The sequence below is a fragment of the Elgaria multicarinata genome, chromosome 6, assembly GCF_023053635.1.
Source record: "Elgaria multicarinata webbii isolate HBS135686 ecotype San Diego chromosome 6, rElgMul1.1.pri, whole genome shotgun sequence".
In the NCBI taxonomy this organism is placed as follows: domain Eukaryota; kingdom Metazoa; phylum Chordata; class Lepidosauria; order Squamata; family Anguidae; genus Elgaria; species Elgaria multicarinata.
The window spans coordinates 3,812,758-3,840,510 of record NC_086176.1 but is presented as its reverse complement, the minus strand read 5'-3'; the positions used below and the strand labels follow the sequence as shown (position 1 = coordinate 3,840,510).

The window sequence follows — 27,753 nt, the reverse complement described above, 5'->3', positions numbered from 1 at the left end:
AAAACAGTGAACAATGAGAGAAGTTCCCACTGTAGCTGCCACAATAGTAGTTGAAAGAGAAGTGGGAGAATAGACAAGAATATCCGTGGGACATGCACGGGTGGAGGAGGGTTCCCACTGAAAATTCCTCAGCTAAAGAAGTTCCCCAAACGAGGCTCCACACAGGTGCACAAAGACCACAAAGAGAAAAGTACATTTACAAAATTGGATAAATGTTGAATGTCAAACAATTGACCTTTTTGAAGCACTTTCTGTATCGTACAGAACTCTATCCCCCCCCCCCCCCCGTTACAAAAAAATACTGCTGGTACTTAGCTGGTATAGGCTTGGGGGCAGGATGTCAGGCAGCACAAGTAAATACTTCTAATTCTGTTCTTTCTCCTATTTCCAGTTGGTGAGGCTACAGCAGGAAAAGCATCGCACAGTCTTGCTCAGCATATCCCTGGATCAGGGAGAGTTGAAAGTATGAAAGGAGCTGCAGGAGGAGCTATTGGGGATTTGGCTCGTGCACGCCTCGCTCTGGATGAGAGGGGGCAGAAACTAGGAGAATTAGATGAAAAGACAGCAGGAATGATGACGAGCGCAGAAGCTTTCTCCAAACATGCACATGAGGTTGGTGTTGATCTTGGACAAGGAATAGGGCCACTCTTCTTCCATTGTGAAAATTTCTGGAAGGGTAACCATGGAGTTGGTTGTGGCATGAACCTTTGTGTACTTGATCTGATACATTAAGTATTCTCCTCACTACAATAATTATTTATTTATATAATCTATTTATATAATCTATTTATTTACTGCATTTTTATCCCGTTCTTCAGGCTGTTATTGTTTCCCAAAGTGGTTCACAGCAATAAAGGAAAGACAGCCCCTAACATAACACTTACAAACTAAAGTCAGACAAGGGAAGGGGGATCATAGAATCATGGAATAGTAGAGTTCGAAGGCGCCTATAAGGCCATCACGTCAGTGCAGGAATCCACCTTAAAGCATCCCTGACAGAATCTTGAATGGCTCTAGCGTGGGAGAGACCACGACCTCCCTAGGTCATGGGTTCCATTGTTGTTCTGCTCCAACAGTCAGGAAGTTTTTCCTGATGTCCAGATGGAATCTGGCTTCCTTTAACTTGAACCCATTATTCTGTGTCCTGCACTCTGGGATGATCAAGAAGAGATCTTGGCCCTCCTCTGTGTGACAATCATGTCTCCCTTCAGTCTTCTCTTCTCCAGGCTAAACATGCCCAGTTCTTTCAGTCTCTCTTCATAGGGCTTTGTTTCCAGACCCCTGATCATCCTGATTGCCCTCCTCTGAACACACTCCAACTTGTCTGCATTCTTCTTGAAGTGTGGTGCCCAGAACTGGACGCAATACTCAAGAGGAGGTCTAACCATAGCTGAATAGAGGGGAACCAGTACCTTGCACTATTTAGAAATTATACTTCTATTAATGCGTCCCAAAATAGCATTTGCTTTTTTTGCAGCCATATCGCACTGGAGGCTCATATTCAGCTTGCGATCTACAACAATTCCAAGATCCTTCTTGTTGGTAGTATTCCTGAGCCAAGTATCCCCCATTTCTTTTTCCTAGGTGTAGAACTTGGCATTTATCTCTATTAAATTTCTTTCTGTTGTTTTCAGCCCAGCGCTCCAGCCTGTCTTGAAGTTTGCTTCTGTCTTCCAGGGTATTAGCTATCCTAGCCAATTTTGTCATCTGCAAATTTGATAAGAGTTCCCTGCACCTCCTCATCCAAGTAATTAATAAAAATGTTGAAGGGCACTGGGCCCAGGACTGAGCCCTGCGGATCCCTGCTCATTATCTCCCCCCAGTTTGGGAAGATAATGAGGGTGGACCTTGGAAGGTGGACACTCGCCGCTCAAGTCTTACATTTTCTTCCAATAGTGCAACCAGCTTGCACTTGTTGCAGGTGTATGCCATGTTGCTCTCAGGCAAGAATACGAACATTTGACACATTTTGCAGGTCACCACCACTGGGGACTCCTTTCTGTGCATTATATGCTATAGAGAAAGAAAAGAAAAAAAGTAGATTTGTTAACCTTCACACATCATTATGCGCCTGGGTGCTTTGGGCTGGTCAGTCAAAGTCCAACTTCTCTACTACTTGCTTTCCAGAATTCCTGAGTATGCAAATTATCCCACTGCCTCAGATCCCAGGCCACTGTCTTGAGCCGGTCAGTTGAAGTCCAATTTCTCCGCTGCTCATGGTGACTTCTGTTCACTTCCCAGAATTCCTTGGGAATATGCAAATTATCCCTACCACCTCAAGTAGAGGGGAAAAGTAAAGGAGGGAGATCTGTTTTTCAAAACTACATTTTCTAGGCAGCCAAAAGCCACTCAAAGAGCATCAGAAGAAACAAACAAAGCTCCTAAGAAATAGCCCCAAATCCATAGCTGGATAAATCAAAATGCCACAAAATAATGAGCAAAACTTTGAGTTTACATTTAGCCAGGGTGACCATACGTCTGGTTTGGCATGGACACGTCTGGAAGGGGGCAAACCATGTCTGGGGGAGATTTTGGTTTTTTAAAAATTTTGTCCAGAAAATGTGTCAACAGTGTCCCGGATGGAAGTGTGGGAGGGCCTTAAAGTGTGCATTTTTTGTGAACTGCCGAGAGAGCTTCGGCAGTATAAAAATGTAATAAATAAATAAATTTCCAAAATGTGGAAACACATTGTTGAAAGCCCTTCCAGGCTTCCATCCAGGCCTCTCCTTAGCATCAACCAAGGAGAGGCCTGGATGGAAGCCTGGGACGGCTTTCAAGCATGCGTTTCCACGTTTTGGAAACACGCACTTTAAGGCCCTCCCATGCTTCCATCTGGTCCTCTCCTTGGTTGATGCTGACGTCGACCAAGGAGAGGCCTGAATGGAAGCATGGAAGAGGCTGGAAGGCCACATTTCCAGAAGTCCAGAAACATAGCCTTCCAGCCCTTCCCACTGCCCATCCAGGCCACCTCTTGGCGGGCAGCAGCCAAGAAAAGGCCCGTATCGCCACGCAGGGATCAGCAGCAGGGCAAAGAGGTACACTGCATGTTCCTCCTTCTCGAGCTGACCGGATGTGTTCCCACCCAAGCATCCAGCCGCGTTGCGTACATGGCTTGAGATTTATGGGCATGGCCAGGCCTGCTCGAGCCCAGGGATCCAGCCCAGCTGGCGATCTTCAGCCGCATTGCACACACAGCTTGTTTTGTGGGACTGCACCCACCTCAGCCAGCATGGCCCTCCTTGTTGTGCACAGCGACTCTAGACACAGCGTGCATGCTGTTGTGCAGGCCTCCAAAGAGGACTCCTCTTGGTAGTTTCTTTAAAGGATGCTCAACTGCATTTAAGCTTTGTTTGATAGGTGTGTGTGTGTATGTACATGTGTTCCACTGTAGTTTACTAGGAGCTTATTCAAAAAACAGTACAACCAGTCTCAGGAGTTATTTGTGATGTGGGTGTGGCTGCAGGCAAATAGAAGAACACAGACTTCGGGTTTATAAAAATGAAACAGACCAATGCAGACTTTCATAAGTAGTGCTGGAGAACCCTTCTGATCACAAAAAATAATAATCTTGCGGCAGTAAAGTTGTGGTGGCAGTGGGGAGGGATGTGGTAGCAGCGGGGGAGATTGACAATTGCACTCAAGTCTTGCTTGTTGACTTCCTGGGGGCATCTGATTGCCTCTTGGCAAACAGAATGCTTGACAAGATGGATCATTCACTTCCTTCATATTGTTAGAGTAGCTCCCCTCATTCCTAGCCATTGGCCATGCTAGCTGGGAATGATGGGAATTGAAGTCCAAAGCATCTGGAAGGCTGCTCTAATAGCTGTTATCATGTGACATCCAGGATTGCTGAGACAAACACACAGTGACTGGTTTTTGAAAATGTAAAAGCCAACAGTTACCTGGATCTGTTCTTTTCCCCCTTCCTTTGTAAATCGCTCTGTGGTAGACAACTGGTACCACAAAATGCTAAAGCAGAACCTCTTTCAGCCTATGAGCAGAATTCAACTCCAGAGAAGCTTTCAGTGGTGGGCAGGGGCTGGGTTTCTCCTAGATCTGTCTCCTCCCCTCCTTGCCCACCACAATGCCCCCTTTCAGAGCTCTCCATGAGGGATCTGATTCTATGGCCTCAGAGCCCTCCAGGATTCCTCTCCAAAGCTCGGTGTTTAGATTTCCAAAACCCAGCCTTCTAGGGAGCTCCCGAGGGCTGGCCCCTGGGCCTGAGGTTCTGCACCCCTGTGCAAAAGTGTAGGCCATTTTAAAGGTCTTTCTGAAGGTAATTCATGATCTTGCCTACCCTGCTTCAGTGATGAGAACTCCCTGACTGCCACACCCCTGCTGAAAACTTTCTAGGAAAGGTCTCTCTCATCTGAAGTGTAGGAGGAAAACTATCCAGAAATATAGCCATTAGCAGCTGCTCGCCTGGCTTCAATTTTCCAACTGCCAAACTGCCTCTGATGTTGGGCCCAAGCTGAAAAGGTCACAGTGGTAAACAACTTCATCCTATTTGTGCCACTAATGCTATTGACTAATGCTATTTTCTATCCCTGTAGGTAATGCTAAAGTATAAGGGGAAAAAATGGTATCAGTTCTGATTTTTAACCACCAAGCTGCACCTCCATGTCCTGAGAACAGAAGTCAAAGGAACAGGCCGTGTTCTGAAAATTCAGTGAGAAGGTAGGAGCAGCTGGCTCCCCTTGGAACCCGGTTGTCTTATTCAGACAGAAGACGGCTTTCTAAGACTTCTATGTGGTGGATCATTGCAATCCATCTGCATTGAGTATTTTTTCCAAATTACCTTCAGGTAATATTTCACTGGCTTTAGCTATGATCTCCAGGGAGGACTGTTGCTTATTTAAAATATTATGTACAAACTAGAGTGTTAACATCTTTAAACTGAACCAAACTTTGCATGACTAATTGATTCCTTATTCAACAAAGACAAAAGCAAAGCATGCTGTGACTGAGGAAAGGGAATTTATTTTTAATTTCCAAAAACGAACAGGAAAATGTTTGTTTTAAAAACAGGTTGGTACGTTTCAAGCATGTTACTATCACCAGAAGATGAGCTGCATTTCTCATGTTTGACATTTCTTTTCTGCAGACAATCTTAATTTGAAAACACATGTGCATTTCATTAGTAGAAAAATAAAGCAACATTAAACTTCTGTGGCCAAATTATAGTGATTTATTTATGTGATGACTACTGAAGCTCAGTATCATCAGCCTTCCCTCACGGCACCCCCTGAGTTTTGTAATATCTTGCTTAAATGAAGAGATCTTGACAACATGCACATTTTTTGTAATCTTTGAATTGGCCTAATATAGATTTGGGGCTATAATAATGGATAATTTTTGCTGGTGTTTTGGGCATCACAACATGAATTTATAAATACTGGTGGCTTTTCTCAGTGCTAGTAGTGGAAAACATAGATGGTAAGAAATCAACTCCACAGCCTTGCAAGTCATTTCACAAAAAACATAACAAATCCCTTTTTTTTCTTGGTAGAAATGGGCTGCTGATTTATTTATTTATTCATAACAAGTCTATGGCACCCTTTAGCTGAAATGGCTCACAAAGATTTGCTAACATCACCGCAGTATGCTTTAGTGCAGGGGACACCAACTTTCTGGACCTGTGGCACATTTAGGAACGGCTGTGAGCACCACCACAAAATAGCTCCCATGAAGGATGTGGCTAATGACATAATGGCTGCTATGAAAGCCTGGATATTCAAAAGTGAGCAAAAGTGGGGTAGAGAGAAATAGTGAGCTAGGGGCTGGGAGTGGGGAAGAAATAGCAAGGTAAAAAGGTGGGGAGAGATATAGTCAGGCTAGAGGCTAGGAGGAGGAACAAATAGTAAGGCAAAGGGTAGAGGAGAGAAAAAGCAAGGCAGGATGGGGGAGAAACAGCAAGGTAAAGAGGTGGGGAGAGAAATAACAAAACCAGAGGCTGGGAGGGAGAGGGAAAACAGGAAGGCAGAGGGATAGAGAAAGGGCACGGCTTATCCGAATAATAAGAGCAGAGTGTGTAGCACGCAACGCAAGTTTGGCCTGCAAAGTCCTAGCACTTTTCCTTGAGAGGCTCGTTTAGGGGATAAATAATACTCACAGTCCTTATTCATCAGTAAAGTTCTTTTACTGAGGTTTTCTCATCAGGTTTAGTATAAACTTTCATTTACACGTATGGTCATCATAATCACGTTACATCAGCACGGATCTCCAAACACCTAACAAGATGCCATTAAACACTGTGCATCTTAAATACATATCACCACTAGTATTGCACCATACTAAACTGTCCAATTAACCAATTCTCCTCTGTCTATGTCTGACACTTAGACCACATCTTCCACGCTCTGGTTGCAAACTTGCCAAGTCCAGAAACATGATTACAAAGCTTTTAACCCCTTACAACCATTTAACCCTCTGTGTGTAAAATTTCATCTCAACACAGCTAGAGCCAAGATGGGGGGAAACAGTTAGAGCTCCTCAAATGAGGCCAAAATTATTTATTTATTTATTTATTGCATTTTTATACCGCCCAATGGCTGAAGCTTCCTGGGTGGTTCACAAAAATTAAAAACCATTCAAAGTATAAAACACAGTATAACAACATGATAGACAATATAAAAGGCCCTCATCCTGGTAGCCACCTGCCTCACTTCCTTTGGCAGGGGCTCAAGGAGAAGGACCCCTGAGGGTCTGGGCAGGTACATATGGGAGGAGGAGTTCCTTCAGACAGCCTGGCCCCAAGCTGTTTAGGGCTTTGAATGTTAATACCAGCACTTTGAATCGGGCCCGGACCTGGACTGGCAGCCAATGAAGCTGGAAAAGGACTGGCGTGATGTGGTCTCGTCGGCCAGTCCCTGTTAGTAAACGTGTTGCCCTGTTTTGTACCAGTTGAAGTTTCCGGACCATTTTCCAAGGCAGCCCCATGTATAACGCATTGCAGTAATCCAAACGAGAGGTTATCAGAGCATGGATAATTGTAGCTAGACGATCTCTGTCCAGATAAGATACCAGTTGGCATATCAGCCTAAGCTGATAAAAAGTCCTCTTTGCCACTGAATTCACCTATGCCTCTGGATCCAAGAGCAGCCCCAAACTACAAACCCGATCCTTTAGGGGGAGTGCAACCCCTTCCAGAACAGGGTGTACATCACCTAGCCGGACAGGCAAACCACCTGCTAACAGTACCTCTGTCTTGTCTGGACTGAGTCTCAGTTTATTGTCCCTCATCTAGTCCATTTACTGTGCTCAGGCACTGATTCAGTACAGCCTCTGCCTCACCTGGGTTTGACGAAAAGTAGAGGTAGAGCTGGGTGTCATCCGCATATTGATAACACTTCAGCCCACATCTCCGGATAACCTCTCCCAACAGTTTCATGTTAAACAGCATAGGGGATAAAATAGAGCCCTGTGGAACCCCATGGCCTAAATGCCATGTCAAAGAGCAATAATCCCCCAGCACCACCTTCTGGAATTGGCCATCCAAATAGGAGCAGAACCACTGCAACACAGTGCCTCCAACTCCCAGCCCAGACAACCTATCCAGAAGGATACCATGGTTGATGATATTGAAAGCCACTGAGAGGTCCAAGAGAATCAACGGGGTCTCACTCTCCCTGTCCTTCTCCCAGCAAAGGTCATCCCACAGGGCGACCAAGGCAGTTTCTATTCGAAAACCAGGCGTGAAGCCTGATTTAAATGGATCTAGATAATCCATTTCATTCAAGAGTGCCTGGAGTTGTCCCGCAACCACCTGCTCAAGCACCTTTATGGGGGCTTCTGCTTCCAGATTCCTGGCGGGATTAAGATTGGCCGCATTACATGCTAAATCTAAATCTGTTTCCTTTTTCAGCGAGTTCAATATATATCATAATACAGCCACTATATGGCACTGCAATATAGTGCAATTTTGGAACTTCACCGGAAATCTCTCTCTCTACTTTATCTCTTACCGCATTTTCGGAGGTGTAAATAAAGCTGCTATAATGGCCAGAAAGAATGGGAGGGTGCCTGGAGGCTGATGACATCATGTAATCGAGTGTGGTGTTGGAGGAACCCAGGACGGTGGTTCTGGGCAACTTCCATTTCCACACTGAGGCTGTCTCTGGAGCTCTGGCTCGGGGCTTTATGGCCTCTATGACAACCATAGAGCTGTCTCAGTTTGTCATCGGCCCAAAACAGTCTGCCTCTTCTGTATCAGTGAAATTCATTCACTTCTGAGGAAATGAACTCCCTGTCTCATTTTTCATTTTAAATTCTGTGTAGTCCAGGTACCATCCTTTGATTCTGTGAATTACTTGCTAGCTTTTTAACTAACAAATTAAATTGTTTGCTCTGTAAACTATCGTAATATCACTTTCCCCCCCTCTGGAGTCTTATTTGAAAAAAATGAGAACACGGTGACTCACAGAAGTATTCTAGTATAAAGCTAATATCACCACGGGCACTAGCAGTCCTGCTCTTTTCCCACATATTTGCCCCTCAGTCCCCTCACCACAGAGGGGCTCATGAATAATGTAAATGTGGCTCATGTATAGTGAATCCCCCCCTCTGAAATGTGCATGAGGCATGGCCCCACCCACCCGTCACATGCCCCAATTAGCCACCTCCCTCCCCTTCTCCCTCCCCACTGGTGATGACAGCCTAACTGCATGGCTTCAGCCCACCTTTACGCTGCACTAATCCTGCTGCTGGTGGGGCTGCCCTGCCAGTTTGGTGCGGAAGAAATTAATTGCTATTCAAGTTTGAGCTTTGAACTTCTTTGAACTTTCTAAATTTTCTGCATGCATGTCTACATTGCTCAAACTTCAGTTTAAAACAAAAATGAGCAAAATCAGTCTGTTAGAACTCGAGTAATAAGCCTTACACTACCGTATTGTTATGTAAGATAAGAGGAAGAGTCTGTTTGCATGTCCTTGTTAGCCCTCGAGAACTGTACATATGATTATTATGAAACTTTTAGGATTTATGGTTTTAGGCATAGTGAAAATTTGGCCCACCATCTTGGAAAAAAAAATGGCAGTCAATCAACATTTTTAAAGATTGACAGCTTCAATACTATTCAATCGATTTCAGCCAAACTTGCCATGATGATTCAGCACTGCATTAAGCAAATGTTAACCATACATTTTAACTATATGATTACCTATAATCATAAAAGAGAAATTGTCTCTGTCCATTAGTGCCACAGCTCCAAGACCGTGAAAGCTAGACACCTGAAATGTGACATGTATACTAAGGGGACCCTGGGAATGTACACTTTTAAAAAGATAGGTTGCTTACCTGTAACCATAGTTCTTTGAGTGGTCATCTGTGCATTCACACACAAAAGGGCTCTGCACCTGCACGGAGCTTGTTCAGAAGATTCAAAAGCCAAGGCATTTTGGGTGGGATCCCCTGCCACTGCCTACTGAGCGTGCTCAGCGGGGTTCCCACCCAATCCCCTCAGTTCCTTGAGACCGACATCGTGGCCTTGGAACTGAGAGAGAAAAATAAGGATCGACACTGACAAGGGGTAGGAGGGTGGGTTGTGTGGATGCACAACCAGTGAATGCACAACCATTTATCCTGTTTGTGAGATATTTCTGGAGCTCTTCACAATCCCTTTTTAGGGTAAAAACTAGTGGACAGAGGAGTAAAGCAGGGCTTCCCAATGCGGTCCCATAGCACCTGCAGTGACCTCCATGGGCCCCTTCAAATATATATATATATATATATATATATATATATATATATATATTAAAAAGCATGAAAATGTTAGAGTGATATTCTTTCTCTCTCTTATTAGCTTCGCTATGCTACTGTTATTGGTCACTCACTTTTCTTGCGGGTCCTTTACATTTATTTATTTACAATATTTATATACTGCTCCTATTGAAAATTTCTGAGCGGTGTACAAGATAAAATAAGATAAAAACAGAATAAAACACTTTAAAATAGATTTTAAAAGATGCAAAATGTACAGTAAACCGTGGCTAGTAATTAAGGAAAGGCTTCCTGGAAGAATGTTTTCAGGAGACACCAAAAGGAATAAAAAAGTTGGTGCCTGCCTGACCTCCAGAGGCAGGGAATTCCACAGGAGGGGGGCCACCACGCTGAAGGCTCTTCCCCTGGTGGACTCCAATCAGAGGGTGGGTCTATGTGGAACCACCAGGAGCAGGCCCTCGGATGACCTCAGTAACTGGGCAGGTTGGTAAGGGAGGAGGCGCTCTCTCAGGTATCCTGGTCCCAAGTTGTTTAGGGCTTTGTAGACTAGTACAAGAACCTTAAACCTGGCCCGGTAGAGATTTGGCAGCCAGTGCAGTTCCCTCAGCAGAGGAGTTACAAATTGGAAAGGGGCAGCTCCAGACAACAACTGAGCTGCAGCGTTCAGCACTAGCTCCAGCTTCCTGAGCAGCTTTAAGGGCAGCCCCACATAGAGTGCGTTGCAGTAATCCAATCTTGAGGTTACTGGCTTGTGAAATGTGAATGCAGCAAGAGGGGAATTTCTGGAAAATAAACTGACCTAATCTCACACAAGAGGCTTCTATGGTGACAAAATAGGGAGGGTGAGGAATAGGGGGCGGGATCCTTCCCTGAGGTTTTCAGCTATATTGCATCTCAAAAAGTTGACATCACATTATTTTTTTTTAAGTGCTTAGAATACTGTTAACAAGTCAGTTAAATTATGAATTCCTGAACTGTTCAAATATTTTAATAGGAATTAAATAAAATATCTTGCTTAAGTTGAAGCATTTCATTGTAATTTCTAGCTATGCAGTGCAACCTCCTAAATTTGCTTATGTTAATTCATTTAACGGTTAATACACATCTGAGAAATGAACTCCAAGATCGCTATTAAAAAACGAGTGTCCAGGCTGTGGATGGTAGAAGACATGGGGGTGGGGGCGTTTCCCCCTCTTCACTGGGGCAAAACACAGTTCCAACTTCTGTTTCAAGTGTTCAGCTTCAGCTCTTGCAGATCTCCCCAGCTAGGCCCAACTTTGACTTTTACCAAGAGTTTCACTGAAAGTTTTACAGAATTTTCCATTTCATGCTTAATAATTTGCGCCACCTAAAAGATAGTCACAGAATTGGAAATATCATTGTCAGCACAGAACGGCAAGGGCCACACAGTACTGGGTACATATTTGAAGAAGCCTCTGAAGAAGGCTGGCTCTGAGGGGGCACAAATATTCAGAAAAGCTAAAGGGGTAAATTACCCAGTGTTCTGGGAACCAAAACTCTCAAATGTCAAATCATTTTATGTTCCTCTGTACCCAGTGTTTTTAGAAAATCTATGAATCACATTTGCAAGGCAGAGGTAAATGGCATCTTGCAGCACCATTAAAAAGCCAACTCAAACTTCCTAGTGTCCCACTGCTGTGCAAAATGAGAAGGGGAAATGTAAATCTCAACACAGGGAGTTATTGTGAATTGGAGTCCACAATAAGTCTGAATAACATACTTTTATAACTTTACTACCTGATATGCCCGGCGTTGCTTGGGTCCATGAATAATGTTTATAACATTTATTTGATATATAATAAATTCCTATGCAACTTATTCATTGTTAGGTTGGTTGGATTTTTTAGTTTGGTTGAGTCAGTAAACTGTTTTGTTAGAATAAATGGAATAATGTGTTAATAAGAACTGTATTTTAAATAAGAGCTTCGTGATAAACCACATTTTTTGTTTTACCTGAAAAGCCTACACTTCCCATCATGCCTTGGCTGGAGCAGCAGTCTAAACTTCAAAAACAATCAGGACACACAACACCCTTTCTACCAGCTAAAAAAGATGCCAACCTAAAAATACGTTTTCAAAATATACCCAGCATTGCCCAGATATCTGAATAACGTATAGTAGGGAAGCATATCCACCATCTTAAAGTAACAGGCCGGTGCTAGGCCTGTAAGTTAACCTTTAAACAAATTAAATTCATTCTCCCTCCTTACCCTCACGACAACCCTGCGAGGTAACTTTAAAACAAATTAAATTAATTTATTTTCTCTCTCTCTCCCTCAACACCTGGCCAGGGCCATCTTGATTTTCCTTGTCCACACAGAAAACAAAAACTACATCTTCCAGCATGCCTTTGCCGGCCCTCAGGTGCCCATGTCCTCTGAAAGGCGTTTTCTCATGGCTGCTGCTGCTCCTTGACAGAGCATTGAGGTGTAGCATTGCCAAGGAGGGGACGCAAGCGGCTGTCAGTGGACACACACAACTCTGGCCAAGTCCTGCTGGGACTACCTCAGCCCACACTTCTCACCCACAAAGTGCTCCATCAGGAGCCTGTACTGAAAGGCCGGGACTGGGCTGGGCACTTGCCCCCCTTCATCAAGCCTGTTTCTGGGCATGCAGAGTGCACTCTTTCTCCCTCCCTCTGAAGGGTGAAGGCTGTGCGTGTGCTTCCCTCAGTTTCTGAGAAAACCGATATCAGGACGGGGGGCCTTTGAGCACGTCCAGAGTTCGGCCTCTCAAAGACATGCTGATGTATCTAGTTATGATTTTAAAACCACACATGGCAGGTGGGAGGAGGCACCGCAAATGGATGCAGCCCATTTATGTGGGTGGTTTCCTTTGATGTGGAATTGGGTTGGCTGCTTGAGATTGAGCTTAGGAATCACAATGGCTGCCAAAGGCCAGTAAATCTGGCCTCTCACCCAAGGCATGCTGGGAATTGTAGGCATAAACTTAGGTTTTTTATTAAGTTCTTTAAAAATACTTTAAACTCCAAAATGCATGTTTTTAGATTATTTCTGATCCATGTACACGAAGACCTGTCTGGGTGAACAGCATTAAGGCAGTACCATATGTGGAAGTGGGTAAACGTTTCGGGACATACGTGACACACACACATACTTTCCGCTTTATAGGTAGAGATACTTTCATAATGTTCACTGCAGCCAATACTGGTGAAAGTCACATTATAAGAGTAAACTACTCCCAAGTTTGTAGGAGAACTCAGTCCTCATACCTGAATCAGGCTGTCTTCTGCAACCTCATATAGAAGTTCATCATGCAGCTGAAGTATGAAGAACCCTCCATGTCTGGGATATATCAGCTGCCTAGTTTCTGTTCTTTGTGATTTTCCTACACAGAATGAAACCTAAACAATGGCTCTTAAAAACCTTCATACACAAGTTAAGGAATGTTTAAGGCACCTAAACACAAAGCATTATCATTGCATAACTAATACAATACTCTAAAAACTGAGAAGAGCAACAACAACAAAAAATTGGACAGGGCTTGACAATCAGAAGGTCTAAAATCCAAGCTGGCTGAAACATAATCAGAACTCCCCCCGCCCCCACATACTATCCAAAATATGTATTTATGTATTTATTTTCAACTTTCATTTATCAGCAAATATACATTTTACATGTATTTGAGAAGTGTATTGGATGAAGACAGGAACCCACGTCAGAGATCAGGGGTCAAACCAAAGATCATGACAGTATTTGGACTGCTTGGGTGAGGCAGGACAAAGCAGCAGGCCATACTTTGAATTCCTGGAACTCAGAACATTCAAATGTCCACCACTGACAGAGAGCTCCAACTTTGTCTCGCTAGGAGGTCATATCAGTTAGATTTTCATAGAATCATAGAACAGCAGAGTTGGAAGGGACTATAAGGCCATCGAGACCAACCCCCTGCTTAATGCAGGAATCCACCCTAAAGCAGCTCAAATTAGTATTTGCTTTTTTTATAGCCACATCACACTGTTGGCTCCTATTCAGCTTTTGATCTACAACACTTCCAAGATCCTTTTCGCTTGTAATACTGTTGAACCAAGTATCCCTCACCTTGTAACTGTGCATTTATTTATTTATTTATTTATTTATTACATTTCTATACCGCCCAATAGCCGGAGCTCTCTGGGCGGTTCACAAAATTTGGTTTCTTTTTCCTAGGTGTAGAACTTGGCATTTATCCCTATTAAATTTCAACCTGTTGTTTTCAGCCCAGCACTCCAGCCTATCAAGATCACTTTGAAGTTTGTTTCTGTCTTCCAGGGTATTAGCTATCCCACCCAATTTTGTGTCATCTGCAAATTTGATAAGCGTTCCCTGCACCTCCTCATCCAAATCATTAATAAAAATGTTGAAGAGCACTGGGCCCAGGACTGATCCCTGTGGTACCCTACTCATTGCCTGTCCCCAGTTTGAGAAGGTACCATTGATAAGCACTCTTTAATCTCTTCACTGTTTTCAAGGTGCTTACAGATTGACTTCTTTATAATCTGCTCCAAAATTTTCCCAGGGATTGATATCAGACTAATTGGTCTGTAGTTCCCTGGTTCCTCCTTTTTGCCCTTTTTGAAGATAGAGACAACATTAGGCGTTCTCCAGTCACCCATCTTCCATGAGTTTACAAAGATAATAGACAGTGGTTCTGAGAATTCTTCTGCCAGCTTCTTCATTACTCTAGGATGCAGTTCATTGGGCCCTGGAGATTTGAACTCGTTCAAAGAAATTAGGTGTTCCTTGACTGTTTGTTTATCAATCTCAAGCTGTAATCCTGCCCCTTCAGCTTGTGCTTCACTTTTGCCAGGGCAGGGGGTTCATAGACCTGGTTTTGGGAGAAGACTGAGCCAAAGTAGGAATTGAGCACTTCTGCCTTTTCTTTGTCATCTGTTGTCATTCATATTCAAGCAAAGACTGGTCAGCCATTCCTGGACTGAGCAGGGGCTTTGACCCAATGGCCCAATGACCCTTTCAGCTTAATGATTCTATGTAAATAAGTCATCCAGATAATTTAACAGCTGAGCCACCATTTAGGAATAATTCACTTGCAACAGAACTCTGTTTCACTAGCATAGATGCAACTTGAAACAAAAACAGAGTTGTGTTCATACATGGGAATGCCTCTGAAAGGAGAGCAATAACTTTATATCCCTCATCAACTTGGAATCGGGTGTCTCACCAGCATTTTTAGATTGGGAACATTTCCTACTATATATAAAACCAGAAAGGAAAACTTACCTGTCCATCCTTTATGGAATGAGTTCTTCAAGTGCCCATAAGATTTTATTGCTGAAGGGAAAGCTTCTAGTTGTTTCTGAATATTTACTGTAGCTGTTTTGACAATATCTGCTGCAGAGCCCTGGACAACAGTGTTCACAGCCTGCCTCTCTGCCTGAAGTTTACAAAACACAGGACAATTTGATGCCAAAAATCAGCAAAAGCACTACTTTAAAAAAATGAAAATGTTTATTTTATTCCAGGAATTAGGAACAAGCAGCACAAGAGTTATTTTCCTTTCTGAAAGCAGATCTAAATAATAATTGGTTTTCAGGGAGCTGCACCTCAAGCCTGGATGAATGAGGCAATTAGTGAAGCAGTGAAGCAAAGCCTTGCAGAAGCAATAACCCTTAATAATTTATTCATAATATGGTTTGAAGTCAAAACTAGTTGCAAAGGAAACCAAACCTGTATTATTTAATTTATACAAAGTCAAAGCTCTGGTAACCTTCAAGTTGGATTACTGCAATGTGCTCTATGTGAGGCTCCCTTTGAAAGTGATTCAGATGCTACAGTTGGTACAGAATATGACAGCCAGATTGATAACAGAGGCTAGAAGTTCTGAACATATAACACCAATTCTGGCCCACTTGCACTGGCTGCCTGTAGATTTCTGAGCCCAATTCAAGGTGCTAATTTTGACTTTTAAAGACTTACATGGCTTGGGACTGCAATACAACTCTCCTAGCATGAACCTACCTACATACTATGCTCATCATCTGAAGAAGCTAGGAAGGTGGCAATGAGGGAGAGGGCCTTCTCAGTGGTGAGCACCCCCCCCCCCCCAAATTATGGAATGATCCCCGCAAGGCAGCCAAAATTGTCATCTTTTTGGTGGCAGGTTATAAAACCTTCCTCTATTCTCAGGTATTAGACAGCAAATGATGAGGTTTTCTTTGGGTTCTGAGATTTCCTATTGTTGTTTGTCAAAATTGTTTGTGTGTGGGTGTATCTGTCTATCAATCTGATGTATGTGTTGATGGAATTTTTTTTAATATTATGTATAAAGTTAAGCTGGGTTGCAGTTAAACTTCAAAAAAACCAAGATTATGGCAACCAGCTTGATTGATAACTGGCAAATAGAGGGAGAAAACGTGGAGGCAGTGACAGACTTTGTATTTCTGGGCGCAAAGATTACTGCAGACGCTGACTGCAGCCAGGAAATCAGAAGACGTTTACTTCTTGGGAGGAGAGCAATGACAAATCTTGATAAAATAGTTAAGAGCAGAGACACCACACTGACAACAAAGGTCCACATAGTTAAAGCAATGGTATTCCCCGTAGTAACCTATGGCTGCGAGAGCTGAGGAAAGCTGAGCGAAGGAAGATAGTGCCTTGGACTGCAAGAAGATCAAACCAGTCCATACTCCAGGAAATAAAGCCAGACTGCTCACTTGAGGGAATGGTAGTAAAGGCCAAACTGAAGTACTTTGGCCACATAATGAGAAGACAGGATCACCTGGAGAAGAGGCTGATGCTAGGGAAAGTGGAAGGCAAAAGGAAGAGGGGCCGACCAAGGGCAAGATGGATGGATGATATTCTGGAGGTGACAGACTTGACCTTGGGGGAGCTGGGGGTGGCGACGGCCGACAGAAAGCTCTGGCGTGGGCTGGTCCATGAAGTCACGAAGAGTCGGAAGCGACTGAACGAATAAACAACAACAAATAAAGTTATATTTTAAAGTTTTTTAACTTGTAAACCTCCCAGAGAGCTTTGGTGATATAGAAATGTAATTAATGAAATGAAATACAAGAAATGTCTTGAACATATTAAAAAATAATAAAATAATAATAATTGGGGAACATTTCCAAATTTGGAGATTTCACAGGTGGCCACCACTCCAATGTGACAGCGTTTAACTTCAGCAAATACATTCAAAGTATCACGTGCATCAACAACATGCATTTGCTGCCTTCCCCCTTCAATAAATACATGTAATTCTGTGGGAGGGAAATCAAAGAAGTTTTGTGCCCCCTTAAAACCAGTGTGCTTAAAATGTGCCCTTGAACCCTGTCTGGCAGCCCCCCACCCCCCGCCTCCTCTCCCCAGCCTCTGTTGCTGCTGGAGAAAAAGAAAAGAAAGCAAGAGGGAAAATGTTCTAGGAATGGGTTCTACGTTTGCTGCCATAGAAGTTTCTTTCGCAAAGCATTCTATTAAGCAAAATTCAAAAGTTCCTGCCTGCTCTAGAAATGAGGCTTTTTGTCGCAGGAACCAGAGAACCCATTCTTGGAACGGTTTTCCTTTTTTGGGGAAAGAAGGGCTAAAACTGCACGTGAGTAGGAGCATGCATGTATGTGTGAGTGGGAGGAAGTGACTGGGAGGGAGGGGGGAGGGAAGACGTGAGTGGATGTGCATATGAGGGTGGTAGTTTGTGTGCATAACACCCTTAACAGATTATTCCCGTGAATGTTGCCCACAGCTGCTTAAGATTTTTTAACCATAGTTTAAGACTGGATTGGACTAGAGAATTGGAGTGCCCTATCTTGCCTAACCAATGGATGGTTGTCCTATGGATCTCAGGTTACGACTTATTCAGCAAAAAAAAAAAAAAAAAAAAAAGTTTTGGGTTTATTGGACTCCACAACACCTTTTCAATAAGGTTTGTCTAACTTGCACAATTGTTGGAGATGTAATGCATCTAATGCTTCTTTAACTCAATGGAAATGCCCCATAGTTGCCCCTTTTGGGGAGGAGGTAACAATAAGGATGAACTTTGTATTGAAACAATCTATAATATGGAATAATGTGCATCTCCTCCTAAATTACCTACCTGCTTCTTGGAACTTAACACATGATCAGTGCAGATGGATCTTCAGAGCCCTTATGACAGCCAAAAGACTTATACTATTGCACTTGAAGGACAAATCCACACCTCCCATAATGCAATGGATCGAGGACCTAATAAAATTATCAATTTTTGAACGGGTGTTCTATAAGTGCAACTTGCAAGAGGATAAACATATGGATCTCTGGTCTGCTTTTCTTGAAACCTTTGTATCACTATCTCTCCCCCCCCTTTTTTTCTTTTTTTAATGAACAGTACACATGATGGAAAATGACGATAATCTTATATACGTAATGTATGGGGTTGTTCTTGTTTTTGTTTTCACGGTGTATTTTCTGTTCTGTTTTGTTGATATTCTCAATAGAAAATTAAAAATTAAAAAAAGTTTTTTATATGTTAGAGTGGTGTGTGTGTGTGTGTGTGTGCGCGAGAGAGAGAGAGACACACATACATGCCAAAAAGGTTAGGCACCCTGCCTTAACTCCTAACAAATTTATACATTTTAAATCATTAAGGTGCCCACAAGATTCTTTGCTGGTTTTGCTGTAACACAGTGACAGGGCCGGTCCCTCTGGGCATTACTACAATGTAGTGCTGGCATGATTCCTGCTGGATTTCTGAAGGAAAGGGTTGTTGTTTTTATCCCTGTGAAAGGTTTTAGTTTTTTGTCTCTCTCTAACATTTTTGTATATAGTTTGTTTTTTTTGATACTGAGAGGTTAAATCGTTTTTTGTATGTGTGCTAGTCAGTATGAGCCAAAAGGTCAAAAGTTTAATCAAAGATTATTGGAGTCAGGATGTTGGCTCAGAAAGCCAAAGATCTGCAGAAGGCTCATGGAGCCAGGATGTCTGCAGAAGAGGAGGTTTAATGGAAGGTCAAATGAGATAACGAGGTTTGCAAAAGGTTTTGCTTGCATACAGGAATCAGAATGTCTGCACAAAAGGAGAATAACAAGGCTCAATAGAAGGTTGATGGGAAATTAGGGCAAAGAAACGACACTCCCGACTGGACAGAGAAGGGAGAGCACACACTATTTTTATGATATAAAAGCCTGAGGCAGAAGGGCAGAAATTCAGAGTCCTGCCAATGACTAGCAAAGCTTTATAGTACCAGAAACTCAAGAAGACAGGGGCTGGGTTGGTACAGGCATTCTGATGACATCCGCAGCAGGCGAAAAGCCAGGGAATCGATTGAAACGGAGCCGTCCTATCCAGGCAGAAGGCAAGCACTTGACGAATATCCAGTATCCAACTCCAAAGGCATGGCTGGGTTCAGGGGGAAAACTAGCAGAGTAGTGTCTTAATTTAAACAGGAAAGTGAAAACACCTTTGGCGAAAACAACAGGTTTGGCTGAAGGATCACTGTATACCTATGGAGAACTGTAAAGGGTGGACTGGAGCAGAGCAGAGCACACCCAACTCACTGGCCCATTGGCCCAAAGTAATAACCACCAAAAAGAGAACTTCAATCCCAGGTCTTAGGTGGCAAGCAGCTCAAAACAGACATGACGTCAAAACTGAAAGACCCCACCAGCAAATTCCTCAATACCTTACGGAACGTCTTTGAAGTTGAATGCAAGAACTCTGTGTGTACTTGAATCAGAACATGAAAAGTAGACAGTGTTGCTAAGGTCACCTGGAGATAAGGTAAAGAACTTATCAACAGGGACTGAAGAATGTGTTGCAGTGAATAAGTAGAGGGAAATACTAGAATGGAGGAAGTGTACTCTTGAAAATATTTCCATCTGTACTGATGGAATGGATTGTATTGATTGAATGGAGGAAGTGTACTCTTGAAAATATTTCCATCTGTATTGATAGGAATGGTGAATGCTTGGCCTATGCACAGCCTCTTTGACTCCAATTTTGTAAACCGCCCAGAGAGCTTCGGCTATTGGGCAGTATAGAAATGCAATAAATAAATAAATACATACATACATACATACATACTTCTGGCAGGTGATGTGAGAGAGGTTCGCCATCATGCCATATGGCAAAGGGTCTCCAAGTTTGGGTGCCAAACTCAGCCATCCTGCTGTTTCAGGAGAGATGGGGAGCATGGCAGCTGCACCCAGGTGTGCCCTCCCATTGAAACCAGTGGTATGAACCCTGGTCACCAAGAAGTGGTGAGGATGCAGTTCGTTCTATGCTGGCAAAACTTCGCCAGGACCCTAGTTAATTAGAGGAAAGGATGGGAAGATGTACAGAAGTGATCCATTTCATCAGTACAGAAAAGGGATCCACAGTCAATCCCTGTCCAACTGTAGAAATGAGACTTCAGGCTGGTCCCAAAGAGGTCTACTTTCTTCCATTGACGAGAAAGTTCATGAACCATGGTCCGGTTCAACACCTTCTTGTGGGAAGTCTGCTTCGAGAGGCTCAAGACATCAGCTAAAACATTCTCCTTCCCCACCAAAGGAATGGCCATTCTGAGAGGCACAAAGGGTGGAGAGCTGAGAGCAGGAAGGACTGTATACAGGTTCCATGTAGGGAAGCAATTTGTAACTGAAAGGGAGATAAGAAACACTCCTCTGAAGAACGTTTAAGGTGTGGGTGAGCACTAAGTGGCTTGTGGCAGGTTTTGGAAAGGACAGAAGAGCAAGTGCTAGGTTGTCTTTGAAGCGTGTTTGCCTTAAGCACTATCTAGCCCTGCTTGCAGGAATAGGAGCAGCTCTTTGATTCCTGCTGTCTCGTGATCTGTGCATTTCCTCCTGCACCAGCAAATAAATGTCTTCCAGTGTCATGCCTCCCTCAGATTCTTCCAATGATGAAGAGGAATGTCAGGTTGCAGATGCAGGTCCTAGCACAGAAATAGCTCCAGAGCCCTCACTGCCAGATCACGGCCAATGCCTTGCCATAGCCCCTCTGTCTGATTCAGAGGACCAAGTTCCATTGACCCGGGATGCTGGAGATGAAGCTTCTGGAATTCCACAGGTCGGCACTGAAGTGCAACTTCAGATTAACCTGCTGGCTCTCCTCTGCCTGTTACAAGACCCTGAACCTTGCCCCACCTGGACTGCCCTGGACTTTGGACCCTGGACTGGAAAAAGGACTCTTCTCTACCTCAGTAAATTGGCTTTGAAGAACCGGTAACCTCCCAAGCCCTCCCTTCTTCCCTGGCCTTGACAGGTTTATTGCTGGTTATCTGCAAGAGATTTACGGCCATTCCTTGTAAGTCAGCATTGGTCAGCCAGCAAAGCCTGACATCCAGGTTGTTTCATATATTCGATTCCTGGAAGACAGCATGGTGTTTCTTACCTCAGCCAAATAGCCTAGGAAGAGGAAGTAGCCAAGTGGCAAGATGCAGCCATTCGGGGTCTGGATGCCACATGGGGCCTTGTGTGAGAAGGTTGGGTGTCAATGGAAGGAACCAGAGGTCTGACTCTACCAGCTGCAAGATTTGGGAGATCTAATGTTTCCAGGACCAAAACGGTGTTATGAGTATTATGGTTACACATTCCTACTTGATCTTCCTGAGGACCATGGCCAAAAGTTGAAACAGCGGGAAAGTGTAAAGTCCACTCCAGGGCCAGGGAGCGCAGAGAGCATCTGTAGCTTCTGCTGTTTGAGCTAGGTGTCTGGAGAGGATGCGAGGTCATAGATTGCTGAACGGTGAGGTAAATAGGTTGAATTCGGCCAAAGAGATGGAAAAGCCTTTGAAAAACTGTTGGACTGAGGTTCCTCTTGCTTGAGTCGAGTTATTGTTAACTTAGAAAATTGGCCTATGTTGTGGGCCACCTGGATGTGCTGTGCGGTGGGATGTTGTTCCTCCTTCAGGGGTCTGGAAACAAAGCCCTATGAAGAGGGACTGAAACAACTGGGCATGTTTAGCCTGGAGAAGAGAAGATTGAGGGGAGACATGATAGCACTCTTCAAATACTTCAAAGGTTGTCACACAGAGGAGGGCCAGGATCTCTTCTCGATCCTCCCAGAGTACAGGACACGGAATAATGGGCTCAAGTTACAGGAAGCCAGATTCTGGCTGGACATCAGGAAAAACTTATCATAGAATCATAGAATAGCAGAGTTGGAAGGGGCCTACAAGGCCATCTAGTCCAACCCCCTGCTTAATGCAGGCATCCACCCTAAAGCATCCCTGACAGATGGTTGTCCAGCTGCCTCTTGAATGCCTCTAGTGTGGGAGAGCCCACAACCTTCCGGACAAACGCCGCCCCCTGAGGGTGATGGCTGCCTGACGCTCTCTGGGTGCTGCTCCGCACTTTGCTATGACTGCCAGAGAATCTCCAGACATTTTCCCCCTCAGAATTTAAAGAGGGTTGACTGAGAGGAGACCTGGAGCCAAAAACTGCTGCGGTGGTCGGTCGGTCTGTTGATGGCCAGCAGACTACAGGCAGTCAAGGGCTGGATGGAACCTTCAACTTCAAGGTAACACAGGCAGCATACCCCCACTCTTAATTAGGTTCTAAAAGTAATTATCCTCATAAAAATCATTTGGGCCAGCTATCATGACAGACGCCGGCTAATAAACAACAGATGGCCAGACAGAATGGTCTGAATTCTGGCAATGGCGAATTCCTAAACAAGGAGGCAAGCTTGGAATTCTGTTCTGACTGCACAGCAATAATTAGTCCAACAGCGCCATCTGCTGGTTAAACTGAGAACTGTCTGAATAAGTGGAAATTCGTCTCAACAGCGCCATCTGCTGGATAAATTAAGAACTGTCCTGAAATTACATGTTGGATGTCAGACATTGCCAGCTACTTATTAAGAATGGATATGAAAATATTTTAAAAGTATGCTAAAGAACTTGCTGAAAATATGTACTATGTCTAGACACAGGGGTGCTAGACCCAAAAAAGGCGCTACAGTACCACCTGCAGGAGAAATAGATAAAGTTATTGAAAAAGACATTTTTCTGAAAAAGAATCTATCAGATCAGCCGGCCGGTTCTTTAATGCAAGGGGTGGGAACAAGGAGAGGCTCCCTTGACTCCCCTGTTGCCAAGATGTCATCAATCCCAAAAGATTATAGACTTGCTAGGACAGAAGATGGATGGGATTGCTGATAAATTACAACCTTTTGAGAACAGACTTGAAAAGAAGATTCAGGAAGTCAAAGAAGAAGTGAAGGTGATGAAAGAGGAGCTAATGCAAGAAATCAGAAAAATGGACAGCATCTTAAACAAAGTGAGTTAAGAGGTACAGGCAGTCACAAATAGAGTGGATACTCTGGAGACAAAGGCGGACGCAACGACCTTAGCACTGGAACGTGGACAGGACCGATGGGCGTTACTTGAACTTCGAGCGAAAGAACACATCCTGAGTGAGAGATTAAAGATGGCGAGCTTAGAGCTGAAGTAACAAAGAGTTTGGCAACAATACTGGATGAATCAGTATATTGGATAACATGGGAGGGGAAATAGACAGAGTTTACAGGGTGAACTCTACATATGCGAAAACAAGAGGCTGGCCAGGAGATGTGTTGCTGCATTTTGTAAGAAAGAGTGTGAGAGATCAAATCCTCCTACTCCACTACGAACAAAAAACGAAAATTCGCGGTAAGGAGATCATCGTACTGAAGGAGATTCCTACAACAATTTTGCATAAGCGGAAAGACTATATGTTTCTAATTTTTTTTTTAAAAATTTTTTTACATTTTTATACCGCCCAATAGCCGATAGTCTTCCCTCAATCTTCTCTTCTCCAGGCTAAACATGCCCAGTTCTTTCAGTCTCTCTTCATAGGGCTTTGTTTCCAGACCCCTGATCATCCTGGCTGCCCTCCTCTGAACACACTCCAGCTTGTATGCATCCTTCTTGAAATGTCGAGTCCAGAACTGGACGCAATACTCTAGATGAGGCCTAACCAGGGCCGAATAGAGAGGAACCAGTACCTCACGTGATTTGGAAGCTATACTTCTATTAACGCAGCCCAAACTAACATTTGCCTTTCTTGCAGCCATATTGCACTGTTGGCACATATTCAGCTTGTGATCTACAACTATTCCAAGATCCTTCTCGTTTGTAGTATCCCCCATCTTGTAACTGTGCCTTTGGTTTCTATTTCCTAAATGTAGAACTTGGCATTTATCCCTATTAAATTTCATTCCGTTGTTTTCAGCCCAGCACTCCAGCCTATCAAGATCACTTTGAAGTTTGTTTCTGTCTTCCAGGGTATTAGCTATTCCACCCAGATTTGTGTCATCTGCAAATTTGATAAGCATTCCCTGCACCTCCTCGTCCAAAACATTAATAAAAATGTTGAAGAGCACTGGGTCCCACGACTGAGCCCTGCGGTATCCAACTCGTTGCTTCTCTCCAGTTTGAGAAGGTTCCATTGATAAGCACTCTTTGAGTCCGATTCTGTAGCCAACTGTGAATCCACCTAATAGTTGTTCCATCTAGCCCACTTTTAGCTAGTTTGTTAATCAGAATATCATGGGGCACTTTGTCAAAAGCTTTGCTGAAGTCAAGATATATGATGTCCATTGCATTCCCACAGTCCACAAGGGAGGTAGCCCGATCAAAAAATGAGATCAAATTAGACTGACAGGATTTGTTCCTGACAAATCCATGTTGGCTTCTAGTGATCACCGCATTGATTTCAAGGTGTTTACAGATTGACTTCTTTATAATCTGCTCCAGAATTTTCCCAGGGATGGATGTCAGACTGACTGGTCTGTAGTTCCCAGGTTCCTCCTTTTTGCCCTTTTTGAAGATAGGGACAACGTCGTCCAGTCGTCCGGCACCTCACCCATCTTCCATGATTTTGCAAAGATAATAGACAAAGGTTCTGAGAGTTCTTCCGCTAGCTCCTTCATTACTCTAGGATGCAGTTCATCGGGCCCTAGAGATTTGAACTCATTCAAGGAAATTAGGTGTTCTTTGACCATTTCTTTATCAATCTCAAACTGCAATCCTATCGAGTTTGCTGACTGCAGCACGATTGATGGTAGCTAGGAACTGGAAGATTCAAGGGGAATATTTTATTGAAGAATGGTATAAAGAAGTATGGGATATAGCTATTAATGATAAACTGACTTGTAATATTAAGTGGAGAAAAGGTATAACTAAAATAAATGAGTTTGAAGGAATCTGGAAACAGTTCCTAATATTTGTGTTTACTAAGGGAAGTGGGAAACCACCAGTAGAAGAAACGATAAGATTTTGGAATCAGGAATAGATCCCGAGGTGGGGGGTGCACTTTTGTGTTAAGAATGATTACGTTATAGGTAATATCTATTCAACATATATGTATTCAACGTTTATTCAATATGCATGTAGCAGTTGTTTGATGTTTTCTTTTTTTAGTTATTGTAATGTTGTATGTTTAATTAATGTAGAAAATAAAAAAACATTAACAAAAAAAAACAAAAAACTGCAATCCTGCCCCCTCAACTTCTGCTTCACTTTTTCCAGTCTTATAGGTAAAGCCACAACTTAATCCGAAACTAATACTGTCAGACAAACAAGGGTGTTTTGTAAGTGTAAAAATTACTCTCGACGGAGTACCAACAATGGTCTTGGGAGTATATGCCCCCAATGACTGTAAAGTGGAATTCTACGGAGGGCTTCTGTCTAACTTGACAGGCCTGCACTATGAGAGTTGGTGTCTGATGGGAGATTGGAATGGAGTGATCCTACCACAGATTGACAGAATTTCAGAGAAAAAGATTAAATCCAGCCAAGGTAAACTCCCTAAAAGATTTTTTTGATTTGATGGATAATCTGAGACTAGTGGGCATTTGGAGATTACGAAATGGCACCTTTACAGAGTACACATTCTTTCCAGAAAGGCAGAACTCTCTCTCAAGAATAGATATGATCCTGACAACTAGAGAATTCTTCACCAAAGTCAAGAAAATAGAGATTCCACTTAAATCTTTTTCAGATCATAATCCCATAAAAATGGAATGCAGAAGGAAAGGCACCATTTTCAGATGGTGACTTAATGAAACATTATTACACAATAAAAATACAGTCGATAAAATTAAAAAGAAACTAAAATAATATTTTGAACTGAACCTGGACAAAGGAATGGAAATGAGAATGGTCTGGGATGTGAGTAAGGCATTTGTGAGGGGCCAATTTATTCAACAAAACCACCAATTCAAAAAGAAAAGAGAAGAAAAGACACAGAATATACTGGAAGAGATTAAAAAAAAGGGAGCAAAAGTTAATGCAAGACCTGGGAAAGACGAGTATTTTGCAACAAATTAAAATGTTACAGTAACAACTATCTATGTTAAAATGAAGAGAAATGCAATTAAAGCTAAACTACATGAAGCAAAGAAATTTTGAATCAACAAATGAACCAGGAAAATGGTGAGCATACAGACTGAGAAAAGAAAGAGAAAAGAAAATGGTAATTAAAATAAAAGAGAGTGGAGTTGAACTTACAGAGGCCAGGGCCGTTCAAAAGGCCTTTCACCAATATTATACAAGCCTCTACAAAGGACAGGAGGTCTCAGCAGACTTAATGGATAAATATCTGAAGAAACAAAACCTACCAAGAATAATGAAAGAACAAAAACAATGAATAAGCCTATAATGATATGCGAAATGGTTGAGAAAATAAAAGAGATCAAACTCAGTAAATCTCCAGGTCCTAATGGTCTCTACTATAAGAAGTTTGAGGAGGAATTATTGCAACCGCTACAAGCCACAATTAACTCTGTATTGAAGAGTGGAAAGACTCCTGATTCATGGCAGACTGCATACATAACACTTATACCAAAGGAGGGACAAGTCCCAACCATGACTACGAATTATAGACCAATATTGTTACTTAATAATGACTACAAACTATTTGCAGCAATTTTTGCAGAAAGGCTTAAGAAAGTACTAAAAGGTCTCATTCATGAAGATCAAAGTGGCTTTTTACCAAAAAGATATCTGAGGGACAATGTAAGAGTGGTGTTAAATGTCGTGGAATATCTGAAAAAACATCCAGAAAAACAAGCGGCATTGATCTTCCTAGACGCAGAGAAAGCATTTGATAATCTTAATTGGAACTTTTTGTTCAAGACTCTGGAACCACTTGACTTTGGGGAGAATTTCATAAAATGGGTGAAATCAATTTATAACCTACAAAAAGCCCAAGTAATTATCAACAGAGACTTTACCAGTCCGTGTGACATACAAAGGACAAGACAGGGCTGTCCATTATCGCTCTTGTTATTTATTTTGGCATTGGAAGTTTTGAATCGAGATATAAGACAAGAGGAGCGAATCGGTGGAATAAATATTTAAAAAGAGACCTGTAAATTGAGAGTGTTTGCAGATGATTTGGTCCTTACACTGGAAGATCCTTTAAAAGGAATTGAGACCTTGATGAGTAAGTTAAAAGAGTTTGGAATAGTAGTCCTGGCCTCAGCCTGACTTGAGGCTGGGACTGTGGGAAGAACCACACTACAAGCGGTTCTAGTTAGCGTGGTGCCAGGTCGGGATCACCTGTGCATCATTTGGACGCACAGGGATGAGCACAGGCCTCGCACCGCGCTAACCCCTGGACTAGCAAGGCCCCAAGACTGGCAATAACATAACTAGCTTCTTCGGTACCAACGCTGGAACTCTTGATACCGAGACTGGCATCTCGCATGCAGCTTGGATGTCGGGGTGAGATCTGATATCTCTCCCCTCCAAAGCCACCACATCAGGCAGCATATCCCTTGCAGGCTAACCACCAATTTCAGGGTTTCCCACTAGTTTCTACGCTCTGAGTGTTCTGCTTTCAATGGAGAGAGCTTTATTACCATGATGTCTGACGTCATCATTCTTGCCCCCCCTTGTGAGAGGAGGGGACACAATGTCAAATGGGCTGCATCTCCTGAGAATACCATACAAGCATGGATACTGGCATCAGTACTGTAATGGGGACACATACAACTGAGATCACTGTCATTGCAACCTTTACACAGGCCTCAGCTGTTACTGCCACAATGCGTCAGTACAATTACTTAGCTCTTCCCCATTCCACCCCATTCTGTGGGG

General features: G+C 43.0%; 2 protein-coding genes across 2 annotated transcripts in view; one reads left to right on the top strand and one right to left on the bottom strand.

The window, feature by feature from the left end:
* Nucleotides 1–4,695, top strand: part of STXBP5L (syntaxin binding protein 5L) — a 198,735-nt gene extending 194,040 nt beyond the window's left edge. Inside the window, exons 25-26 of the mRNA XM_063128419.1 lie at nucleotides 392–612; nucleotides 4,554–4,695. Of these exons, the coding sequence (XP_062984489.1) occupies nucleotides 392–612; nucleotides 4,554–4,595 (263 nt within the window). The 3' untranslated portion in view covers nucleotides 4,596–4,695. The remainder of the gene's footprint in view (nucleotides 1–391; nucleotides 613–4,553) is intronic.
* A 5,997-nt stretch (nucleotides 4,696–10,692) lies between these two features.
* The window catches only part of POLQ (DNA polymerase theta), a 165,006-nt gene continuing 147,945 nt past the window's right edge, over nucleotides 10,693–27,753 (bottom strand). The window contains exons 28-30 of the mRNA XM_063128417.1: nucleotides 14,979–15,132; nucleotides 12,971–13,086; nucleotides 10,693–11,065 (exon numbers count right to left, since the gene is read on the bottom strand). Of these exons, the coding sequence (XP_062984487.1) occupies nucleotides 10,946–11,065; nucleotides 12,971–13,086; nucleotides 14,979–15,132 (390 nt within the window). The 3' untranslated portion in view covers nucleotides 10,693–10,945. The remainder of the gene's footprint in view (nucleotides 11,066–12,970; nucleotides 13,087–14,978; nucleotides 15,133–27,753) is intronic.